Consider the following 22,615-nt stretch of genomic DNA (forward strand, 5'->3'; position numbering starts at 1 on the left):
AGAGAAAGGGAAAGAGATAGAGAGCTAGAAACATCGATGAGAGAAATACATCGACCAGCCGCCTCCTGCACACCCCCTACCGGGGATGTGCCCGCAACCAATGTACATGCCCTTGACCGGAATCAAACCTGGGACCCTTTGGTCTGCAGGCCGATGCTCTATCCACTGAGCCAAACTGGTTTCAGCAGGGTTCAACTTTTGATCAGAAATGCTCCAAGGAGAAAATGGTGCCTTGGGCAAAGATGGGAGGTTATGAACCTAGGTAAGATTTTCAGGAGGATAAAGGATATTTTAGCCCTGAGTAACACCAACCACAAAGAAAAACACACAGAAGATTTGAGTTACACTAAAGTATATGGTCATACTAAAGAGGAGAAATAGGAAAAAGGGTTTGATGAGGCTGGGAGAGATTTAAGAAGTCAGTTGGCATCTCTTAGCCACTCCCCATGTGAGACCTTGGTCTCAGTTGTACAGAAGAAACTGTATGATGTGTGAGATTGTCCTAAGGTCCAACAATTAACAGGGTATTATCAGAATCAGTTTATTCAATATAAAAGTCACCCTCATAGGCAAAAATGTACCAATAACAACAATTTCAATGAAAATTTAAGAGACTTGTTTATTTGTGTGTGAAAATCTCGACCAAATTTTCTGATTAATATATCACCAGTTTTGAGAATAAATCTTATACAAGTTTTATTTGAAACAGCTCTTGTCCTGAGTTGTCAAAAACTAAGAGTTTGTGTCTGAACCCACACTTCTTTTCATTGCTGAGGAAGATTAGTTTCTAATCTGATTGGCTTGAGATTTGGGAATCACCAATGTATCTCTGTTATTACTTTGATTCTGCTCTGTAAGTCGCAACGAGCAGATATTCAGAGAGGCAGTGATTAAATTTATATCAGATAGAGTAAAATGACACACTAAAAATGAAATTCAGGAATAAAAGCAACCAAAATACTGGTGAACTTAAACAGTGGATCACAATAGGGTCTTTTCCTTACCACCAACAGAGAGAGTAAACTCTCAAGGAATGACAATAGTAATATATTATTATTTTTACATGAAAAATTCATGTAAAGCTTTATAAAAGGGAATTTTTACTTTATAATGTTCCAAAAAAGTAAAGAAGAGCCCCCTCTATAAGAAGAAATAATCAGACCCAAACACTTGGCTTCCTTTCATCCAAGAGGAAGACCCCAATGGGTATAGTTATGTGGCCGAGGTCCCAGGAACACACGGCACAGCTCTCGGTTGCTAAGACAGGATAAAGCAGAGGTGTCAGGCTCTTTTTCCGTGGGAGTTGTGCTGACAACAGCAGCCTATTAGAATCTCCCTTCTCTGGTCTACAGCACTTTATGTTACTATGCACCATCCTGCACCTCACAAGCCTCACATATGGTTCTATCGCCCCAAGAGATACACACTCTGCAAATAAAGAGAAAATATCAAATGCTTGCATCATCTGTGAAACCTAGCCTAGAATCAAAAATGCAAGTTTGAAATGACAAGCAATGCTTTTATGTTAGGAAGTGAAGAATATCACTATTTTACTCATAGCAATGCCACAAGTACCCAGGCTTATCTGTTAACACATTATCAGAATAACATGAGCATCTCCATGGCATTAGAATCGTTATTAATCATTGGGAAATGCATACATATATGGGTAGAATGGAGCACCCCGGAACTACCCAACAAGGTGGAACATTCCTGGACAAGGGAGCAATCAGTTTGCAATCTTAGGGGCCACTTGCCACAAACTTCATTGCTCAACAGTCTGGAAGATTGTGAAGCTCAGTTGCCATGGGACCCAAGGTTTCTTTGCTATGGGGACTTACCATTGCAAAAAAAAGAGTGTATTTCCAAATGACCATATCAGCACAGCTCATGACTATGGCTTTCAGAGCCCACAATAAGTTATTTCGAGAAGAAAAGACAGCAGTTCATGCAATAGAAGCAACATTAGAAATGAGCTCTCCGTTGCACTTTTTCTCTGTGTTCTCATTTGTAGTACTGGATTGCCCCCAGCTGGTATGAGGAGAATATTCTGGGCTTTATTTTATTTCTCCAATTTCTTTCAAGGAAGTTAGATGTGTACATCAATGTTTGATGCAAAACAATGGTAAGTGATTCATCTTCACATGTTTAACTTAAACGTTTATACCTGGCTGGTTTTGGACATTTGTCAAAGTTAAATCATAAAACTTAATAGAGAGGTTTATTATGATGGCTATCGAGCCACTGCAGACTCCTGAAGGACAGAACACAAAGTTCTCTAATCCTCCTGTACTTTTTGCCCAGATAGGGGACACTCTGTCCTCATCTCTTGTCTTTCCTTTCTGCCTTCCTGCCTTCATTTCCCCCATTAGCAAACATGTGCCACATAGGTCTCCAGAATTATTTCTAATCCAGTGGCGTCAAAACACAGCTTGTCCCAAAGGCACTCCTTTCTTTTTCTTATTCTTCTACATTAGGACAATATAGAACTGTGCACTAAAAGAACCATGACCTAGCACCTGACTTACAGGAAATGGAGGGACCAGCATACATGTATGGGTGCTGCCCTTTGATATGTCTCCTCATGAAAGAGTCACAGGGCATGGAATATTATCAATCAATTCTAGGAGCAGCTGGATGCTTAATCTGTAATATTTGCAGGGTCAGATATAGAGTCTGAGAGCCTGATGCCAATGGAGGAGTCTTTCCCAAGAAAAAGTGCACAAGGGCAAGGGCACACAGAATTCTGTATGTATTCCATTTCAGAGAGTGCACAAACTCCTGAAGGCATGGTGGACTTCTAGGTCCCAACTCCCTTTCTTTCGTCTTATTCTCTTAGGTCTTATTTTAACAAATAAAACTCCTTTGATGATAGCAGGCATTCAGGAAATATCTGTTGAATTTAACTGATCTGTCTTCCTAGCACTATGAATGGCCAATGCAGAATTACTAAATGATAGAAGACATTTCCTCACCATGCAATAAATCAACTCATAAAATGGTTAGATTACTTGAGAACCAACCAACTTCTCATTCTACTTCCCCTTTCCCTGACATGTCTGTATTAATAAACTTTAGGTCTCATCTTCATGGTATCATTATCCCTGGGCATCCTAATCCGAGTATTGTCCTGAAAACCCAGATCAGAGGTTTCTTAAATAATAAGGCAGCAAGTAAATTCCCAAATAACAGCCTCCAAATCCACCACCTCACACACTTATTATTTCTGACTTTGAGCCGGAGTTGGGAATCCATTAGATCAGCGTTTTTCAACCGCTGTTCCGCGGCACATGTTGCCTGGTGTGCCGTAGGTGCAGACAAGACAAGAATTTTATAATTTTTCACTATTTTGTTTACTTAATATTTAATAATAAAGTAATTATAAAATACTTTCTTTGTGTTTATTTGATTCATATTCAAGAGAATTACTTTATATATAGTCAATATAGGCACAGAGTTAAATTTTTTAACATTTTCTAATGGTGGTGTGCCTCTTGATTTTTTTCATGAAACAAGTGTGCCTTTGCCCAAAAAAGGTTGAAAAACACTGCATTAGATCTTCAGTAAAGAAGAGGGTTAACTACAAAAAAGAGGGAGGCTCCTGGCTGGGTATGGGCCATTCAGCCCCCCTCCAACCCAAACAACACACACAGTCAAGTGTGTAAAGGAGTGGAAAGCAGAGTCCAGACTCTCTAGGTTAGCAGAGATTTAGCTGCAACCAAAATTGGCCAGCTGAATCCATAGAGAAATCACAGTCTCTCCCCATGAATCACTAGGCTTCCCCTAGGGGCTCAAGGATTTGTCACAGGCTCCACTCACATCTTGCCTCCCAGGAGCCAAATCCTGAGGCTTTGGAGGCAGGTAGACCATGACCTGTAATACCCCATCTAATTGTGCTACGCAGTCTTCAGAGGAAAGAAATCCCAGCTGAGCCTTCCAGGCAATCAGTCTAAAAGTCCTAAAAATACAGCCACAAATTACCCTGGATGTCTTATTTCTATAGAATACATTTTAGCAGGGACATCCCTTTTGGGGCTGTAATTCGGAACTTGTTCCACATTTCTATCAGCCCTGCTGGAAAATCTCTTTTCTAATCACCAGGCTGTGCTTTTGGTGACACTGTCACTTTCCAAGTACTTGCAATTCAAAATCACTTTTTATCTCCAGCAGCTCCCCAGCCGAAAGAAGATTTTTAACAGTCCGGGTCTCCCAGAGCTCAAAGATTTTCTTTCCAATTTTGTGCCTTCAGCGGGTTTTTATAAAATGGTTTTGGTCTGTCCTCCCCACTCGCCTCGCCATTTCCCTTCCTCCCCCTCCTGCCTGCTTTCTACAACTGAGATTAAAAGGGCATAAACAACAGGGTTAATGAGGGAGGGAGGCCAAGACTCCTGGGCACTGTCCATCCCTATCCTACTAGTTCATCTTTACTCTGTCTTAATGAGCCTGCTGATCTTGTCACCTTTGGGGTCAATGTGAGCCCAGGAGTTTCCGAAGGTGGCAATTATTATAAATCCTTCCCTGTGACTATCAGTGGAAAGGGAAGGCAGCCACTAAGGTCCAATTGCAAACCTCAACAACACAGTCAACAGAGCATCTGCTTCAAACAAACATAACGCCTGCAATGACACCTGTGCTGAGTACCTACATGAAGGCAGGCCTGATTCTTTTTTTTAAAGAAATATATTTTATTGATTTTTTACAGAGAGGAAGAGAGAGAGACAGAGAGTTAGAAACATCTATGAGAGAGAATCATCGATCAGCTGCCTCCTGCACACCCCCCTCTGGGGATGTCCCCACAACCAAGGTACATGCCTTTGACCGGAATCGAACCTGGGACCTTTCAGTCTGCAGGTTGACGCTCTATCCACTGAGCCAAACCGGTTTTGGCTGGTCTGATTCTTGAGCTGATTCTTGGCGTGGCCAAAAGAGAGCAACAAACAGTTCCTCAACTTAGGAAGCTCACATGTTAGCAGACAAACATGGGCAATCACACGTGCTGATTTCAAAACATGAGAAGGCTCACATGTGAAAAGGATCTGGGACAAATACAGCTTTAGAAAAATTTAAGTGTGCTCTCTGAACAGGTAGTCAATCAAGGATCTGAATTTTAAAAAAAAGCCAGGCCCTAGCTGGTTTGGCTCAGTGGATAGAGCGCCAGCCTAGGAACTGAAGGGTCCCAGGTTCTAGTCTGGTCAAGGGCAGATGCCCCAATTGCAGGCTTGATCCACAATGGGGAGCATGCAGGAGGCAGCCGATCAATAATTCTCTCTCATCATTGATGTTTCTGTCTCTCTTTCCCTCTTCCTTCCTCTCTAAAATAAAATATATTTAAAAAAAAAAAGTAAGAAAGAAAAAGCCAGACTAGAAAAAGGACATTTTGAGAAAACTAATGATATATGCACAGAGTCTGAGACATGAATGAGCACTGTAAGTTAATGGTAGGGGAACAGGTAAGTTCCTCCCCTCCATGGTTTCTGTGTAAGGAAGGAAAGGGAGAGAGGCCTAGGACCAGGCAGGAGAAGTAGAGAGAGCTCAGACCACATGGGACCTTGTAGGAATACTTGCTAAGGGAAAGTATTTGCATTTCATTTGACCTAAATTAGTCATAGAAGGTTTAACTAAAAGAGAGACATGATCTGAATTTTTCAAGCTCAAGTTGATCCCATTTACATAAACTTTTAGGAAAGAAAACCTTATCATAAAGGAGAGCGGTTAGTGGTTGTCTAGGGCTAGAAGTGTGGATACTGATTGCAAAGTGAAAATAAATGAATTTGGGGAGGTTATGGAAATGTTCTATCTTGATGGGGTAATGGTGACATGGGTATATAATTTGTCAAGATTCATCAAAGTACATTCTTAAAATGGGTACTTTTTATGTATGTATGTTTTAACTCAATAAAGTTGGATTAAACACACACACACACACACACACACACACACTCACACAGAAGACTGCCAAGTTGAGACAGGAGGAGCAGTTAGGGGCCTGTCACTGTAGGGGGAGTAGAAGTAATGATGGCTTGTCTGAGGATGGTCTCAGCACTTATATTTGGGGGCAAAGCAATAAGACTTCCTACCACTGGGACGGCGATGGAGCAGGGAACACCTTGCCAAGTGCTTTGAGGAAGAGGCGTTTCTAATGGTTCATTTATGACACCAGAAGACCCAGGAAAGCCTCTTCATATGATATGGCTAATTCCCTCATGGACATTTAATCTCCAGTGTGCACGGAAGGAGAGAGGACCACATTAAGGCAATGGTGCAGGCCATGCACCTTGGGCAAAGTATCACTGTGCTCCAACTTGCCATAGTTAAACTAGCAAGGTGGCCCTGTTTTTCAAAATGCTGCTGAACTCTGCCTCACAGAAAGAAGGTATTCAGTGATAACTGTCCCTTTTACTTACTCTGTCACTGGCTTTGTGCACTCTCTATCACCACGGGCTCCCACTCCCTCCCCAAGTTGCCAGTTCTAAGGATAGAAGCTGAGTGGGAGGCTGAATCGCAGCCCGCTTTCCTGATGCACAGTGACAACTGTGATATGCTCTGCAACTAATAAGGTCATGCTATGGCTGCTGGCATCTTCTCGAGAAGGAGGTGACCTGCCTACAGCCACATGAGATGAACCCGCAAAGTGGCTGTTCCGACTTCATGGGTCACAAAGAAACAAGCTGAGTGTGGATAACGCCAAAGTCAGAATTGTATGATGACTGTAAATACTGATACACACACACACACACACACACACACACACACACACACACTCCAAGCTCTTACTAAAACTAAGAGGTCTTTCCTCCAGCTTAACATACTGGTCTTTTTTCGTGTGTGTGTGTGGGTGTGTGGGTGTGTGTGTGTGAATATAAATAAAACTTCTGGATTGTTTTAAAGATGTTAGCATTTGATTATACATTTTGGCAAATAATCTCTTCATTCACTCAGTACCCATTCCTGAGTGAAGTATGGGGCAGGCACCAGAACCACAGAGGGGAGTGAAATGTAACCCTATAATCTTTCATTTATTAGTGTAGTCCCTTTCAAATAGACCTCACACTCTATGGAGGCAACACCCATTTTTGATCCCTCTCTCAGACCCCAACATATAATCAAATTATAAATAAGTTCATGCAGATCTACTTATTCCTCAAATGTTACATAATTAAGAGAGAGCTGTACTTCAAAGTGGGGGAAAGCAAACATTCTTTAAATATTTTTAAAATAATAAGTATATTAGGCTTGGTGGACCATACAGTCCTGATATGGCTACTGAATTCAGCCATTGTAGCACACAGGCAATGTATACATGAATAAGGATAAAACTTTATTTTAAAAAAAGTGGTGGGCCATATTTGCCCCACAGTCCATTGTTTGCCATAACCAACTTTATATAATTAAAAACATAAATGAAAGGCACATATCATAAAGAGTTCCAATTAAAGTTCAGACCGGTAGTTCTTACCTTTGTTTGAGGCATCAACTCCTCTGAAAATATGAATAAGCATCTCCTCTAGAAAATACGACTACAAAATTTTGCATTCAGTTCAATTCTACAGCAGAATGTATGTGCCATTTGATCTATAATAAGTTTTTCATAGGAAATTAAAGGTGTATCTCCCCAACACAGTGGAAACCACTCTGTTTCCCCGAAAATAAGACAGTGTCTTATATTAATTTTTTCTCCCAAAGTTGCGCTAGGTCTTATTTTCAGGGGATGTCTTATCTTTCCATGCGCTAGGTCTTATTTTCGGAGGATGTCTTATTTTCGAGGAAACATGGTATCATATTCTCCCTTAAACTACAATGTAAGGTCCTCATCAGAATTCGGGACACAACTGAACATTCTTGGAAGTGAGTAAGAAAGGTTCTGCTATTCTCTGATCTCTTTGTTCCATCTCGAAAGGCAGTCCACTGACTCTCCTACATGCCTGTCCCTGTCCCCTTTGGTTCTGTATCTAAGCAAGGAACTCTGGAATCACCTCCATCTGTCTGTTAACACACATTTCCAGCCCCCACCTACTGGAACATTCTGCCCCAATATGAAGACTCACCAGTAAGCAGTGCACAGGGTCCCCCCTTAAGTCCGTGTCCGGCGCCTGCAGCAGATGCCAGTCTCTGCCCTTGTTATAGGTGATGAACGTCTTCACTTGGTTGTCAATCTTCTTGTTAGCCAAGAACATCCCCTTTATCCCTGCTACCTGGGAAAAATGGACATGGCTGAAAAATCCATCTGTTTGAGAAGATATGTATTTCTTTACTGAAAAGAACAGAGTCAGACTGTTTAATTCAGCAGTGAGCACTTGTCTTGGAGGAAAGAGGGGGTGAGGATGGTAGATGGAGGGGGTGATGATTGAGTATAATGACTCCCTGGACAGTGGGGCAGAAAGCAGCAGACCTGAGCCCCTATGGTATGGGGGGGGGGGGGGATAATGCAAATGTGATAGAGAATTTTTATTGCCCGGAAGGTAGGTTAGTAGTAGCTTGCTTAGAGATAAACTCTGGCGCTTTCAGTTTTGCTAACCAACAAGTGATCAATAAATAGAGACTATTTTTATTTTATGTTACCCCCAGCAACCACGGTCTTAAATACGTTATTTCATTTCAATCTTGTAACAGTTCTCTTGGGTAAGTATCACTTATTATATGTTACATGTGGGGAAACTGAGGCTCATCCATGTTAAGTGACTTGCCAAGGTCACACAGCCAAAGGAAACACTGGGCACACAGGATAGTAAGTGGCTGGGATTTCAACCCACAGCTCTGTTTCTGCACAGCCCATGCTCTTAAGAACTATCCAACTCATGGTGCTCTCTAGAGCCATGGGCGGTTAGAAGAGGTCAGTGAAAGCTAATGATCCAATTACTTTTTCTTTTTCTTGTAAAAAATTGCTCTACTAGGACACCAAAATACATTGAGCAAAAGATAACTGCTCTTAAAGAGGTAATAATCTCCCTACATTGTTGACTAATCCCTCCTCCATGCCCATAACACTGTTGTTCCCATCATAAAGAGTCCTTATTAATTATTTGGCTCTGAAAATAGGACTGCCTTCTCTGTTCTATAAGTTACAAAAGAGGTAACAATTGGTAAGTTGTCCAAACTGCTCTAGTAAATCATTAAGGATGCATTCTATCTTTGGGTGTTTTGGGGTTTATTAAACACCTTCATGCATATTTTACTCTGCTTGGAATTATGACCACCTAGGAAAACTGGAGGGCTTTGAGGAAAGGGTCTGAGATATGTTAAATTGTGCATTCCAACGCTATGCATAGGTGATCTCTCTTAACTCTCAGTAAGCAGGACATCCAGTCATTACTCACATTTTGAGAATGAGAGTAATGCTGGTCTGGCATCTGGGGTAATGTAGAGTTGGGCCAACTTCATACACTTTTGGAAGACAAGGGTGTTATGCAAGTAAATAAGGGAAATGAGTGCCCTGTAGGAATGCTTTGAACTACTTTGGGGAACAAGCCTCACTGGGGGCAACTAGCAGCCGCCAGAGCAGCTTCTTGAACCCTCCACAGTGTGGGAGGCCTGCACCCCAGGAGCATTGGCATGTGAATTACAAATAGCATTTCCTTATCCACTTACTATATCAGCTCCTGAAGGGTGATGCACCAGGGAAACCCATATTGGTTTTGCATATGTTCCGGAAGCTGCTACATATTTCAATACAGCTAACCTGCTAGTCCTTTAAAAATTAAATGTCATATACCAAAATTTTCACAGAGTCGCCCTGGTCTTCCTTCCTCAGCCTACCCCTACAAGAGACACAGCACTGACTTACCCGTCAGACACGCGAGGAGGTTACAACAGGTACAGAGGGGATAGAAATATTGCCTCTTCCAGGAGTTTCATTGCCCATTCCCCTTCCTGTGATGCTCCCCTCTTCTGATCAGAGCGGGGCTCTGTACATTTAGCAGCCAGTTCATTTGCTTTGCAAAGCGGTGACTTTATTGGCCCCCAACTGCTTGGCATTATCAAAGGCCACCGGAGCTGAGAGCTGCACTTTGTAACTCATCTCTGGCAGCCTGGCCTTCAGGGTTATCTTGAGGAATAAAAACTTGGCAAAGCCCAGGGATAGTGTGACAAGAGGGGATAGAGCAGGAGAGGGTCTGCTTATCTCTATCCTGTGGCCGAGGCACCTGATCCATGGAAGTCCCATGTGAGGTGTGTTTTGATTGTTTGCCTCTTTGGACATGTCTGCAAGTCCTGGTTTTGTTTTGAATGGAGCAGGTAATCACAATTCTGTACTGGAAGCTATAACCACAATAACAGCACCCCAGATTTAATAAGTAGTTAGGAAATGGTAGGCATTGCATGAAAGGCTTTGCAAGCATGAGCATCAGCCTGCCCGTGCATTCTAAGTGGTAGAGTCAATGTTATCCTCACTTTGCAGAGGAGAAAAACAATGTTCAAATGTGGCCAGTCACCTGGCTACAGTCATTCCCTGGAGAACCTTAGAACTGGACTCCAAGTCAGTCTGTCTAACACTAGAACCTATACACTTACCTGTACCATTTCTTCCAACTTCTCTCTCAACCCAGAGCATTCAGAGAGAAACACCACCTATGGGTATCACACTTACAGGAAGCTGCCTTTTATTCATTCAGTAGTACATTTACTCAAAAGTTGCTCAGTAAATGTTTTTGAGCTCCTATTTATCATGCATTCTTATAAGTACTTGGGACATAGAACCCAGGGTGTCTAAACCATTACATATTCATTTAATAGACCTTTCTTGAGAGTTACAGTATGCAAGGCTTGGGTTTCTTTGGTCTTTCAATGGAATAAGCCAGTTTTCTCCTTTTATTTGTCTTAGTTACCACCATAGGGTCCTTTCCGGTCCCAATCTTTCACATGCTGCATGTGGAGGCTAAGTTGGGAAGATTCTTGCACAAAAGCTTTTGCTCTTTTCTGCCTCTGATGCTGATTGGGAGATACTTCCTCCCACACAATCTGACTCTGAAATTACAAATCCAAAGGGTCAACATGTGAAGAAAATGAAAAGATGAATCATAACCTGTGACAAGAAAAAGAACATATTCATGACCTTGATCTTTTGGTCTTTGAGGATAGGCTATGTTTTCGTTCTGAAGAGAGGGTCCAGGAGAGACAGAGTTAGCGGGAACAGGAGTGCCTCTGCCACCAGAGAACCCATTGCCAAAAAAATCTAAATGCCCTCCTCCCCCGCCCCATGCCTTGATCAGACAGCACTCCCCTCCCAGGGAGACAATCACCTTCAATAATTAGATGGCACATTCCATGTCCTGTAATAAACGTGTTCTGGATGGGACAGCCTTTTTCTTTCCCATCTCCTATGCTGGATTGTATGAGGCAGTCTTTCCCTAAAAAAATCATGGGATTAGCTCCACCCCCATAACTGTGGAGCTCTCTCTTTGAGAAAGAGGACATCCATAACGTGGAGAATACCCTATGTGCTTAAGGGAACACGCACCATGTCTGTCATGGCACCCCATGTGACTCACTCATGTGCGCACACATTCTGGGCATTCTGAATTTGCTGGCCCGGTGGCTTGACTGCCAACACAAACCTTTCCACTTGACTGGGTAGACTGTCATTGTCCATTAAGCCAAAGTGCTCTTCATCATCATTAATTAATATTCCCTTCCCCGAGGAGGAAGGATCTTGACTAAAGCTGTCAGACTCCGTCTCATCAAACACACCAGATGAACCCACTAGGAACCACACATCGCAGACTCACTCGTCACAGCTCTTGCTCTGACCACCGTCAGGCACACTGTCTTCTCTTAGCCTCCCCGCATGGTGCCATGGGAGCACTGTGCTCTTCATGAATGACAGGATTTGAAGACATTTGTTTCTAGGCTTCTTTTACACAAACACATCACCAGACAACACTGGGGCCACGTTATAACACTGTGAATTTAGCTACTGTTGCAGGCTCCGGACTTGGTTGAGAAGATAGTGAGCAGGTCTGGAGCAATCATCTGCTCATTCTGTTTATGTTGGCTTTTCCCCAAACCACTTCCTTTTTCCAGACTAATTTCTTCTACTGCTAAGTCCCATACTAGTCATCCTGCCCTCCCATGTCCTTCTATCTTTCAGCTTTTACTTGGTCCCAATCAAACACAATCGCAAATAGTGATGTTTCCAGAGACACAAAATGGTTTGTAGTTAAGAGTTTGCATACTGTAGGCTTCAGATCCTAAATCCACCACTTATTATCTTTGCAATCTTGCAACAATGATTGTACTCTCCCTGCCTGCATTTACTTATGTGTGAAATGGGAGTAATTATAGTCCCTAATATATGAATTGAATGAAATATTCACTGATGGTTTTTTACATAGTGCTTGGCACATAATGGCATCCAAAATATTAGCTATTATTATTATTATTATTATGCTATTTCATTAACAAAAATGTTTCTAGTACTCTTGCTCTGTAGCCAATGGCTCATGTTTATTGATTCTCTTGAATGCGGTCCAAGTTCAAGAAATAACTCATACTGAGGGAAATGTCTGGTGATTCCATAACTAAACCATATAATCTGTCTCCCCGCGACACTTTGTTGCCAACATTTCCCTATCTCTTATCTCATCACATACACATTTTCTAGTGTAGAGAGAACTGCATTTGTCACAAGGGTCCGATGTGTGTGGGAATAGAATGATTAATTTTCATCAGAACTGTGCTTCCTTCTGCATTTCCCACAAAGTCTCATCAACAATACATATCCTTAATACATAGACTCGTCATACACCTCACATTATAGTTTCCCTCTGCTAAACTAGCTTACAGAGCATTACAAACACAGGACTAGCAGGTAATTGGCAGGCATACAAAGAACACATACCAAAAGTTACCACAGTTACCCCCAGTGATGAGCAGACATGTACTAGTATTCTCTATCACCCATCACCTCCCATGCTGCTCATCTCTTCTTCTTTTTAAATCAGCTATGGATTTTCTTACTTTTCATTTATCTTTAATTGCTCATCATTCATTGTAATTCTACTGGGGAATTTATGCTGGTTGGTTCTCAGCTTCCTGCTAGCCAGAACAATCACATTGAAGGAACACTGGTGCCAGGTTCTGTGTCAGCCAATATTCCTTCTATCTTGGTAATCAGAAGATCTGGCACTGCCATTCTGATCACATCAATTTCAATTCAAGTTGCATTGAACTAGGCTAATAAAAGAAAGACTCTTCTTCCCAGCCCCAGGATGCAGAATACCTTTACATAATGCAGTCACCCCACTGCTCCCAGTGACACTAATAAGAGCCAGCAGGTCCTCTACAGAGAGTCAACTGCGAGAGACACAAGGGGAAATACAAGGAATTACCAAAGAATGGTTGCCATGGCTATGGCTCACCCAGTTTCTTCTTCTCATTCTGTACCGGTATTAGTGATGTTTACATTCAGAAAACCACATGAGAAAACAACATTGGATTAAAATAACAGGACATTGCAAAATCATTCCTGTCCAATCCTGTCATCTTTTCTATCATCAAGGGACCGATTAAAATGGTTTCTATTTTGGCAGAAAACGAAATTTGTCCAGAGAAAAGTTTCCACGTTGAGTTGAGGAGAGGGGAGGAGATAATGAGAAAGAAAATAATTCATCCCTTAGTCACAATCAAATACAATCCCAAATACTGATGTTTCAGAAAATGTATGTGTGTTTTGTTTTTTTGTTTTTTGGGGGGGTGGGGTTTAGGGGAGGAAGACCCAGGACAGAGACAAGATCAAGGAATCAAGCAGCTTTGACTTCAGACCAGCAAATGCCACACATGGAGCAAGATCTTTCCATTGCAAGTGTTGGATCAAAGCAAGACAACACATGGCATTTCAATGTAACACCCTTAAAGTTGAAATGGTTATAAGACATTTAAAAAATGAGGAAAGAAATGTAGCAATTTACACTTGTTTATAAGGAGACAGTTAGTTGGTGTTAAAGAATGTCATATGGCCATGCTAATTGCAATATGGGAAGAAATAGAGATCTGAAACAGTGGAAATGTGTTAGACATTTAAACAATGTGGGCAGATTTTAAAAATAGGACATTATACTGGGGCTCAAACTCATTGGAACATAATATTAATTATGCTATCTGTAATTTGTTGAGTATTTTAGGCACTGTTCACAGTACTTCAAAAAGATTAACTTGTTTAATCTTCAGAGAAACCCTGTCAAGTAGGCTCCCTGTTTATCTCCATTTTTTCAGTAAGGAAACTGAGTATCAGAATTTACTGGATATGTGTCAAGAATACATATCTGTGATATAGCTAGGATTTAAACCCAGAAAACCTGACTCCAGCATTTATACTCCAAGTCACAATTCTATCCAATAGTAATTTGAAACTAAATCACCAGAAAATGTAAATGTTTTCCCAAATACATGTTTAGTTTGAGGCTGAGATTTATGATACTATATATATCTGGAACATAAGCAGAAAAGGAAGTGGAAGAAACTTGTGAATATATAAAAAAAAGTTTGCAGAGTGTTTTTCTAAAGATATACACACACTAGACTCAATGCTAGTCTACCACAATTTCCATGAAAAAAATCCCTGGACTCTGAATTGGGCAAATAGTGTGTTATCATGCCTTTGACATACAGAGAAGTTTAACTACTGGAAGAAAATCCATAAGAACTCCTAGAAAAGAATGAGTATAGACAGCATTCAGAAAATTAAAAGAATAAATTTAAATTTCTTCAGAGACATTGGTTTATATCTTTGACATACTGGATACGCATTTCTCCTTATACAACCCCTTGACCTTCAGCCAAACAATAACATCATAATGACTGCACATATTTGAATCAGTTTGAGAATATTTTTCACATAGAATATAGGTATATGATTAAACACCCCACATTCTAAATGTGTTTTTAAATGGGTCATTATAATCCATTATAAATCATACATAGCACAGGATAAGACTGACAAATGGCTAAAATCCATCCCAAAATAGCAGCTTTCTTTCTACATAACTGTGCCTTAAATGGCAATTAGAGCATTGTTGTTTGCCATAAAAGCTAACTGATCCAACATATAGGTTTTTATTTTCAATCTTGGTCATTTTGACAAACAAAGGCCCAGGTTCCCTTAAGGAGGAATGGGAAACTCTGCTCTGTCCCCCTCAATCCATTATTTAGGAAAGAAAGACCTATTAATCTTATCTCACTCACTGTTCCTCTGAGAGGTGGGCAGTTAGCCAGTGGAGGTTATCTAGTGAGAAAGGTGTTCAAGTCCAAGGGAGTGGCTTCTGATGCAATGCAAAGGTGTCTCCTCCTTTCCTTTCCTCAGACAGAGAAAAGAGACCACTGTCCCCTTTGCTCTACATCCTGACACCCTGCTGGCCTCTCAAGACTATTTTCATTGCATGCTCTGTGAATCTTGTTCAAATCCTTCTTTTTAAATATATATGTATTTTTTTTATTGATTTCAGAAAGGATGAAAGAGAGAGAGTGAGAGAGAAACATCAATGATGAGAGAGAATCAGTGATCAATTGCCTTCTGCATGTGCCCTACTGGGTAACAAGCCCATAACTGAGGCAAGTGCCCTGACCAGGTATCAAAACTGTGACCTCCTGGTTCATATGTTGACATACAACCACTGACAGACAACACCATTAGGCTCTTGTTCAAACCCTTTAATTGCTTCACTGCTTCCCCTGATGTCTCCAAGTCTTCTAGGGCTTCCTGGCCTGTGAACTTGGTGAACAAAAGGTCCTTCCCAGAACTGTTCTGTGGATTGGATTACAAATGTCCTGCAACTCACTCCCTCTCCCAAATGGAATGAGGCCACATAATTTGCTCATATCAAAAATGATGGAGGGAAGAGCCAGTGTTGGGCCTTCATCAGCCAGTCCAGGCACTGGAGTGGCTCAGGACTACACGTGCCTTGTGACATACCTCATAAAGGTCGATCATGACATTGCCCTCAGGGCCTCTGCTGCTCTGGACATTCTCCAAGGCCAAGGTGAAGTAGACACCCCTGGTGTCTGAGATGTAGAGGTTGTAGGTGTCGTTTTGGTTCCATTCTTGGACCGCTGCAAACACTTGATTCTCATCTGTGCTGATGACGTGCATGTCCTAAATAAAACACAGGAAAGTGAAGAGGAAGAATTTTATAAATGAACCTGACATGCATCCAAACAGCATAGAATAATGAGGAATACCAAAATAGGCACTTAGGCAACCATAAGGGAAAGGTAGATATTTTCCTTTCACGTATTTGTGATGTAATAATTAATTAGTTAAGTGTTATTCATGAATTTCCTTCCTCTTGTATGGGGTTAGGCAGCAGGGTCATGAGAAAATAGGACAGAGAGATGCTTGGTAGCTCAGTTATAATTTAATTGTCTCATTAGATAATTGAAGAATACTTTCTCAAATATGTATGACTTTGGAGAATCAGTCATTCTGATATATTTGCAAAACACAACATGGTACAAGCTCAGAAGTATTATATGGGGTATATTCCTTCATAAAAATCTGGAGGAACAGAGAGAATCCTGGCAAGCTCTGCATATCTCAGTGTGGTCCATGGACCAGTACAGGCAACAAGTGCGTTAGACACACAGAACTTCAAGTTTCACTTATTGAGTCAAAATCTGCATTTTAATAAGATCCATGGGTGATTAATATGCACAATAAAAATTGAGAAGCACTGCTCAAAGGTTCAGCAACCCATAGAAGCCTTTGAGGAATAATGTTCACCCCAGAAAGCAAAGCACTAATCTTCATGTTAATGTGTGTTCAAGGACTTAGCTGCTTATCTAAACCTTTACTCTGAGCTCAGCAGGAAACCTTAAGTATAAAGGAAAGAAAGAGAGAGAGAGAGTCTGAATAATTGATGATGTTTTCAAACCCTGGTAGTCCTGGAAGATAAAAAGAAGGCAAAGGTAATGTGGGGGCAATGAGCAGATGTCCCTGGGGTGGGAATTTCAATTCCTTCTTCCCCTATTGAGAACTCCAGAGAAGTGGATATTCAGAGAAAAGTAGATACAGACCAAGGCTTGCTGTCTCCTTAGGGGATGTCTGTCTATGTGCTGTTTGCTTAAGGTGGTAGACATTGATATAACTTTCAAAAAACCAAAAGCAAAGCAAAAAAAACTACATTATACATAAGCACAAAGATAGAACAACAAGGAAAGATTCTTGGCCTTTGTGTAGCTTGGTACTCAAGCTTTCCCAGATGAACCTTCTTCTACCCTTGAAAAGCTTCAGGAGATCTGTCAATCTTCCTTGGTCAAAAGTCCAATACAGCAAAATTCTACCTTCCTTCTAACCTGATTTTCTCTCAATCAATCAACCAATCATTCAATCCGTCAGCAATTCAGCTCTGACTGTGCTTTAGACATAGAGGAATAAATGACTCCCTCTTTTGCAGCCTTGATCAAAGTGAACTCAAATGATCCCAGAAGGAAGAAGTCTTTATAGGGCTTTGTATTCCTCAGGCCTAGAGCTGGGTAAAGCTTTTGTAGAATTAACCCAGAGTGGGAAGGCCAAAATAAATCCTTTCCATTGAATCAATGTAATCAACAACACAAACTAAATTTTGGAATAAAAGTGGGCCATTGCGTATATCTGTCCAATGTCTATTTATATTTCTCCTGATAACTATCTCAGTCTACTTTGAAAAATATCCTCATCCCTCTCAGACAAATTCCTCCTTAACCCAGTCTCTGTTATTTTCTTTCACCCTCAGCGCCAGAAGTGGGTTTGTAGGCCCAGCATTCAGAATATCTAATTTCCCCGATGATAGCAATTGGATCAGTGTTGAATATATGACCTAAGCAAAATCAATAACACATGAATCTGGAATTATTAGAGTGGGGGGAAAGCATCTCTTACTATTGGTTTGTAAACAGTAAGAATTTTCTAACGTCTAGATCTGATGACATACTTTGAGGTAGAAGATGAAGTCAATCCTGAAGAAAATAGTCTAGAAAGGTAGAGAAGAGAGGCCAAATTCTGTGGCATTCTTTATCTTTGAATGTGGACAGCTTAACAGCCTGCCCCACCTATAAAGTTTTTGGTCCAAGAGGACAATAGAACAAAAGGATTTTTAAAAGTGGACTCTGAAATAAACTGCTGGAGTCCAAATATGGGCTCTGTAACTTAACTGTGAACTGAACTCTGTGCCTCAGGACTTCTCTTGGGCCTTCCATGGACAGGGGGGTGGGGAGAGGGGTGATTATATCAGCTAGGGAGTTCAAAGGATTGAACATCTGCTCCACTTGCTAGCGATTTTCAGTTTAAAAAGCCCTTACATCCCCTTTGTTAATTAACCAAGATCCATGCGCTTTCCTGTTCACAGCCAATGCTAGGGTGCTCACTAACATACTCTACAAAAATTGGTGCACCCAAGGGTTTTGTTGCTCTCCAGTGGAAGGAATTAGCTGTGGAAATTATACATGGGCCAGTCAACCATGGAGAGCAAAACCTTCCATGGCTCCCCATTTCCTATAGGATAAAGATCAGAAGGCTTACCCTGGCATTTAGAATACTCAATAACTACTCCCCATCCAGGTCCCCTTCCTTGTCAGTGGGATACCATATAATGTCATCTCTCCATTCAAGTTAAGGTACTTCTGTAATAATCTGGCCCCTACAAAAGTATTTCCTGTTCTTTTGGAGTCAAGGTGTGCATTGGTGCACCTCTGAAGTCTGGGTCACAAGAGAAATCTCATTAAATAATCCCAGGGCTTACAGTACATCGTTTATACTATGCCACACACTTGAACCTTCAGTTTTTGGATGTAGACACATAAAGTGTTTATGTCACTCAGGGTACTAGTCATAATCATAGCAGATAATAACAGCAGATTAAAGTGGGTACCTCTGGATAAGGACCAAGATGAGATGTCTTTCTCTCCATATAATCTAATTACATACACTGAACAATTTAAGAAATATATGTTTTTATTTTTTGAGAAGGAGGAAGGGAAAGGAAGAGAGATAAGCATCAATGTAAGAGAGAAACATTGACTGATTGCCTTGTGTACACACCCTGACTAGGGAATGAACCCACAACCTAGGTATATGCCCTGACCAGGATTCTAACAGGTGACCTTTCAGTGCATGGGGTGATGCTCAACCTACTGAGCTGCATTGCCAGGGCCTTTGGGAAAAAAATTGAAATGATGTTGGTCTTAAATATTTTAATTGGAAGATTTTACAAATTTAACTGATGTCTTTATTATTTTTTCTTGCCTACATCCACCTCTTCTATCAGGAAAACATGCTCTTTTGCTCTTTATACCTGGTAGCAAGTTATGTTGAATGCTTTTCCTGGACCACAGAATTACAGACCTAGAAGTGATCCTTGAGATCTTCTACTACAGCCTTTCTCAAAGTCTGTTCCATAGAAAAGTACCAGTTGCATTGTTAGATTTTTAATAGATTAAAAATGGGTCTTTTATTAAAATGGTTTAATTAATTCTGAATTATATGGGTTTCTTGTTCACAAGACGTCCTAGACCTAGAGCCTTCAACATACCAACTAGCTACTATTACTTTCCAGTCAAGGAACAAAGAACATATTTTATTTTTTTAAGTGTATTTGGTCATAGGATCAAATTTTCATGAATCATCTCTAAGGACATTTTATTCTGAGTATCACATGTGAGAACATATGGTCTTGAGTCCAAACTCCTTATATTTAAAATAAGGAGTAAGAAAGAACAGAAACAAAAACAGGGCAAGAGAAATTGGTAAACCAACCCAGGTTTCAAAACAGGGTCGTGGCAGATGTAAGTCTGGAATTCTGTTCTCCTGCTATGAATCGAACAGCCTTTGTACAACCCATACCCCAGTCCGCATCGATCTTCTACCACACAGACAACTAGATCCATACTAATAATAATATTACCTTGCTTTTATAGAGTATCTGTCCTCCGAAATGCTCAGAGCACTTTCATATGTATTGCCTCATTTATCTCACTTGAGTAGCTACGAATGAGCTCCCAGTAAGTTAAGGGAAGGAAACTGTCAGTGTCTCTTCCTGTCTAGTGAAACTCATGCGCTAACGGTGACAGTGATATTAGACTCTCCCCCTCCCCCTCTCTAGTCATCGTTACCATTATATTCAATCTGCGTGTGTGTGTTTTTGACACAGCTCCGTGTAACTATGGTGTTTCAAGAGCTGATACAATGGCAGTGGATGATTAAAGAAAATTTGAGCAGGAAAGTGCTGGTTTGTCTCAATTGCTTTGGGGGACACAAAGCTTTGTTCATTTCCAGCCACAGCAGGCCTTTGAGAGAGGGCCTTAACATATCTGCATCTTCACTGCGGATCACTCCACCAAGTGGGTTCTTTGAAGAGGTAATGGGACTGTAATGAGGCATCTCATTGCCTTAAATAGTACACATCCACTTGGACCAAAGGATACATTCATTTGCTATACGTGCTATATGAAGACGAGCTGAATTAATCACTGCCATCTACCCTCAGAGCTCAGAGGAGCCCGAGTAATGGGACAGGCTCATGTGGGAGAACAGGGGGTGGAGACAGACTGTGATTCAGGTGTAAAGTCAAACGTGTCCTTCTAGATTGGCTCCATGCCACCAGGGGCAACTGTCATCCGTGATCTGCGTGATGGCTCTGCCTGAGAAATGCAAGGTGTGTGTTTCCTCACATTCTCCAATAGGTGCAAGGATGTTTCTTTGACTTTAAACTACCATTTCTGGGGTTCCTTGGGTCAATGGGAATATTTTTCGTGGTGTCCTCAGCTTATCAAAATTTGGGGCGATATGACTATCTTCCAATAATAGGATATAATGACTTATCCCAAGAAAAGAAAAGTATAATACAAAGAATGCTAGTTTGGGAGTCTGGTGGAGACTTAAGCGCTAGCCTCAATGCTGCTTCAAATAAAATTTAGTTTGGCTGAGACTTATTCTACTTAAAAAATGCATTTCTAATGGTGAGCATGAGATGAGTGACTTGAATCTATTTACTAATTTTGTCCCAATTCCCTCATATATTTTGAACAAGGGTATAATTCTTTGTATTGCATTGAGTATACTTCTCCTCTTTAAAGGTGTTGAAATCTTGTAAGCCAACTGATTTGCTGGTCAATCAAATAAACAACAATTTATTTCCATGCTCAAGAGACAGAAAAACCAGGTCTGTTGGACGTAGTGAGGCACCTTCCCCAAAGACCTTTCTAAGAGTTTATCAAAAGAAATTTTAACAACACTCAGTTTCCCTTTCCATACTGACTTTACTCAATTCTCATGTAGGCACACCCTAAGGCTCTAAGCTCTTGTCTCTTTGGTAACAATTTTAAGCCAAATCAAGAGCAAGGAGGATTTAAATGTACACAGGTAGAGACATATAGTTAGTTCTGGGCAATTACCACTGTCATGAATCTCTTAGCGGCTGAACATAATAACTACTAACATGAATATAGTTCTTTGCAGTTAATAGCGCAATTTAATGTGTATTATTATCTCTAATGGGCTGAGGTTTACAGCTCACCTTTCAGGATACTAGGGGTGAGGACAGAGTGATGGCCAGAAGGGAGAATTCTGCCTGGAGAAACCAGAGCAGCTAGCTACCATTAGCTCTCCTAGAAGAGAAGCTCTGCTATGCCCTTGTGTGTTATATCTGTCACCTGATTTCCTGGGCAGCGTGCGGGTGTTAGGTCCGGACAAGCATACTACTACAAAGTTATGGGTGAAAAACACAAGAGTTATAACAACTCCATCAAAAGAAAGTACCTTATGTACTTTGTTCAACCTAAAGGTTTCAAAGCTGAGCTGTAACTATATTTACACAGCCCCTGTCTTTCAGCCACACACATCTCTGTTGCTCTAAAATCAAGGTCCAATGCATTAACAGTTTATGGCCACTCTTCGTACACACAATGGCAGCAAGACCGCAGATCTGAAGCTTTGAGCTCCCAAGTCAGCTTGACCTCCACTAGGTGGTGCTCCATATTAACGCAGTTCCTCAGAGTGTGTGGAGAGAGCCAGGGACTGCCACAGTTGAGGGTCTCTAACTCTTATCAGTCACTGTTTAGAAAAGCGTGTATCTTTGTGGCAGTCAGAAAAATTGGCTGTGACTCAGAACTCTAAAGACAACCTGTCTCAAGTTTCATGGAAAGAGAAAGCAAAGGCTGGATACCATATAGGCGTGTCACCTCTCAATAATTAATAAGAAAAAATTTGAGATAGAAACATAAACCCATTGCATTGAAACACTGTGTATCCCAAGTGTATTTTCTGTTTTGCTAGAAAACCAATACCTACTGCTTGAAAATCTTTACTATTGAAAAGCAAATATGTTATCAATTTATTTATTCAGATGCTCCTATAGGAAGAATGAGAGAGAGAGAGAGAGAGAGAGAGAGAGAGAGAGAGAGAGAGAGAGAGAGGCCAAGTGAACTTGAGAAAAAAAGAGATAATAGATGAAAATAAATACATGACAAGATGATGCCTGGGAAAGAGGGTGGCGACACTACTATGTGAATCAGAGAAAACACTAAAATGAAGAAGATTCAGGTCATACCTTGGGCAGAGCGTACTTGGGCAGCTTCATCTGGGCAAATGCATTCCTTTGGTAGGACACGTAGTAATGCGGCCGTCCTCCGGATGTCAGCTGGACCGGAAACACAC

At 41.0% G+C, this 22,615-nt stretch overlaps 1 protein-coding gene across 5 annotated transcripts in view; it reads right to left on the minus strand.

Moving 5' to 3' along the window:
- Positions 1–22,615, minus strand: part of SORCS1 (sortilin related VPS10 domain containing receptor 1) — a 432,258-nt gene that overhangs the window by 79,849 nt on the left and 329,794 nt on the right. For all 5 annotated transcript variants that reach the window (XM_084904028.1, XM_084904030.1, XM_084904027.1 and 2 more), the window contains exons 8-10: positions 22,509–22,598; positions 15,902–16,081; positions 8,046–8,192 (exon numbers count right to left, since the gene is read on the minus strand). In XM_084904028.1, coding sequence (XP_084760154.1) covers positions 8,046–8,192; positions 15,902–16,081; positions 22,509–22,598 — 417 coding nt within the window. The remainder of the gene's footprint in view (positions 1–8,045; positions 8,193–15,901; positions 16,082–22,508; positions 22,599–22,615) is intronic.

This window comes from Pipistrellus hanaki (genome assembly GCF_964339955.1).
Source record: "Pipistrellus hanaki genome assembly, chromosome: 14".
Lineage (NCBI taxonomy): Eukaryota > Metazoa > Chordata > Mammalia > Chiroptera > Vespertilionidae > Pipistrellus > Pipistrellus hanaki.